Below are 3,649 nucleotides of genomic sequence, written 5' to 3' on the forward strand. Positions count from 1 at the left end.
AGCCATACTCTTTGCCGGCCAGAATGATCAGGGCAAGGCCCGCCTGCTGGTAACGCTCAGCGGCATCAAACACATCAAGCTGAGGATGAAAAAAACGGAGGTTTTATAGATACAGGAAAAGCACAGAGTGCAGACACAGGCCAGTGAGACCTGGTGAGACGTGCAGAATCAGAGGGTCTGCAGTTGGCCGAGTCAACGGAAAACTTAACCAATCAGATAGATGCCTGGTCGGTCTGCAGATTCCCAATTAACTCCATCTATCTACCCCTACCAAATTGTATTTTATATCGTTTTAACTGAAATGCTAAATTGTTGTCCTGGTTTTAGAAAAACATTCAAATCTTAAAGCATCAAGAGAAAAAGGAAAATAGGTTCTTTTCCATTGATAAACTATTCTTTTTATTAGTTTCAGATATACAGTACATTGGTTAGACATTTATATAGTTTATGAAGTGATCCCTCTGATTATCACCCCTTTGGCTCTACACATAGCCTTGTAGTATGGTTTGATATCAGGTAGTGTGATAGTTCTTACTTTGCTCTTTTCTCAAGATTGTCATGGCTATTCAGGATCTTTTATAGTACCATATAAATTTTTGGATTATTTGATCTAGTTCTCTGAAAAATGTCATTGGTATTTTGGTAGAGATTGCATTGAATCTATAGATTGCTTTGGGTAGTATAGCCATTTTAATGATGTTGATTTTTCCTACCCATGAGCACAGTATATTTATTTATATCTTCTTCAATTTATTTTTTCAATGTCTTATAATTTTCTGAGAATAGGTCTTTTACTTCCTTGGTTAACTTGATTCCTAGGTATTTTATTGTTTTTGATGCAACTGTAAACAGGATTTTCTTAATTTCTCTTTCTGAAAGTTCATCATCGGTATATAAGAATGCAACCAAATTCTGAATATTAATTTTGTATTCTGCTACATTGCTGAATTTATCAGTTCTAACAGTTTTTGGTGGAATATTTAGGGTTTTCTATATACAGTCTCATGTCACCTGCAGATTATGACAGTTTTACTTCTTCCTTTCCAATCTGAATGGCTTTCATTTCTCTTTCTTGTCTTATTGCTGTAGCTAGGACTTCCAAGACAATGTTGAACAGAAGTGGTGAAAGTGAGCATCCTTGTCTTGTTCCTGATCTTAAGGAAAATGCTTTTAGCCTTTACCCATTGAGTATGATATTAGCTGTAGGTTTGTCATATATAGCTTTTATTATATTGAAGTATGTTCCCTCTATTCCCACGTTGCTGAATTTTTATCATAAATGGATGCTGAATTTTTGAGTGCTTTTTCTGCATCTATTGATATGATCATATGGTTTTTTATCTTTCAATCTGTTAATGTAGTGTATTACATTAATTGATTTGCAGATATTGAACCAACCTTACATCCCAGAAATAGATCCAACTTAATCATGGTGTATGATATTTTTAATGTATTGCTGATATTGGTTTGCTAATATTTTGTTGAGGATTTTTGCATCAATGTTCATCAGGGATACTGGCCTATAGTTATCTTTTTTTGTAATATCGTTGTCTGGTTTTGGAATCTAAGTAATGATGGCTTAATAAAAAGAATTAGGGAGCCTTTCCTCCTTCAAGTTTTTGGAATAGTTTGAGAATAGGTGTTAATTCTTCTTGGAATGTTTGGTAAAATTCACCTATAAAGCCATCCAGAACAGAACTTTTGTTTTTTGGGAGTGTTTTGATTGCTGATTTGATTTCGTTGGTGGTAATCAGTCGGTTCAGATTTTGTTTCTTCTTGACTCAGTCTTGGGAGATTGTATGTTTCTAGGAGTATATCTATTTCTTTTAAATTGTTAAATCTGTTAGCATGTAATTGCTTGTAGTATTTTATAATCCTTTGTATCTCTGTGGAGTCCATAGTTACTGGTGTTTCATTTTTGATTTTATTTATTCGGGTCCTCTCTTTTTTTCTTGATGAGTCTGGTTAAAGGTTTATCAATTTTGTTTATCCTTTCAAAGAATCAGCTCTTGGTTTCATTGATCTTTTGTATATTTTTCTAGACTCTATTTCATTTATTTCTGCTCTGATCTTTATTATTTCCTTCCTTCTACTCACTTTGGGTTTTGTTTGCTGTTCTTTTTCTAGTTCTTTTCAGTGTAAGGTTAGATTGTTAAATAAACAATCTTAAGGTTGGTCTGTATTGCTATAAATATCCCTCGTAGGACCGCTTTTGCTGTGTCTAATAGATTTTGAGTCGTTGTGTTTTCATTTTCATTTGTTTCTAAGTATATTTTGATTTCTTCCTTGATCTAATTGTTAACCCATTCATTGTTTAGTAGCCTCCATGTGTTTGTGTATTTTCCAGTTTTTTTTCCTCGTAGTTGATTTCTAACTTTATGCCATTGTGGTCAGAGAAGACACTTGATATGATTTCAATCTTCCTAAATTTACTGAGACTTGTTTTGTGGCTTAACATGTGGTCTATCCTGGAAAATGTTCCATGTGCACTTAAGAAGAATGAATATTCTACTGCTCTGAGATGAAACACTGAAATATCAATTAAATCCATCTGACAGTGTATCATTTAAAGCTGCTGTTTCCTTGTTGATTTTGTCTGGAATATCTATTGGTGCCAATGGGGTGTTAAAGTCTTCTACTATGAGTGCATTATTGTTGATCTCTCCCTTTATGTTGGTCAATAATTGCTTTATATATGTAGGTGCACCTGTGTTGGGTGCGTATATGTTTACTAGAGTTATGTTTGCTTGCTGTATTGATCCCTTTATCATTATGTAATGTCCTTTCTTGTCTCTTATTATAGCCTTTGTTTTAAAGTCTGTTTTGTCTGATAGAAGTATTGCTACCCCAGCTTTTTTTTTTCCCATTTCCATTTGTGTGAAGTATCTTTTTCCATCCCTTTACTTTCAGTCTGTGTGTGTTATTTGATCCGAAATGGGTTTCTTGTAGATAGCATATGCATGGGTCTTGTTTCCTTATCCATTCAGCTACTCTACGTCTTTTGATTTGAGCATTTAATCCATTTACATTTAAAATGATTATTAAGGGGAGAAAAAAAATGGTGTAAATGATAGTAAGAGAGGAGAGGAGGCCTCTAAAAAATGCAAAGGAAAGGGCTTGCAGAAATGACTGAGTCAGCAGGTTATAGATTAACCACATCCTATGAATCTCTAAATGGTCTTCTGGAAACAGGCAGCCTAACTCTGCCTGGCCATTTCCTGCTCAAATAAGTCCATTCTTAACTGCCCTCTCCCTTACCTCAAAGACTCTCCAGCTAACATGTTTTCTCATAGCTACCTCCCCAACCTCAAGAACTCTCCAGCTCACATCTGTTGATTTATGGCTTGCCAACCAATTAATGTTCTTCCTTATCTCTGTAGCTGTGTAGAAATAACAAGACTGTATAAAACTGCCTGTTATGTTACAATTGGGGCTCAGCCTTTGGATAGGAATCCACTGAACCGGTGCTGGCATCAATAAGTGCTGCTTCCTGCTTATAGCCTTAGTGTCATGTCTCTCCATTCAAGAATCCTATAACAGTGCTGATAATGCCAAGGTCACAGGTTTTACAAGCCATATGACCTGTAAATTGATAAGACCAGTGGTCTGGAAATTCCTTCCCCTTTGCAGCTCCCTACCGAAACTCCTC

The 3,649-nt window shown here is 35.3% G+C and overlaps 1 protein-coding gene across 2 annotated transcripts in view; it reads right to left on the reverse strand.

Moving 5' to 3' along the window:
• Nucleotides 1-3,649, reverse strand: part of ACO1 (aconitase 1) — a 68,185-nt gene that overhangs the window by 3,556 nt on the left and 60,980 nt on the right. For both annotated transcript variants that reach the window (XM_023524570.1, XM_023524571.1), the window contains exon 19: nt 1-79. In XM_023524570.1, the coding sequence (XP_023380338.1) occupies nt 1-79 (79 nt within the window). The remainder of the gene's footprint in view (nt 80-3,649) is intronic.

The sequence above is a fragment of the Pteropus vampyrus genome, unplaced genomic scaffold, assembly GCF_000151845.1.
Source record: "Pteropus vampyrus isolate Shadow unplaced genomic scaffold, Pvam_2.0 Scaffold473, whole genome shotgun sequence".
In the NCBI taxonomy this organism is placed as follows: domain Eukaryota; kingdom Metazoa; phylum Chordata; class Mammalia; order Chiroptera; family Pteropodidae; genus Pteropus; species Pteropus vampyrus.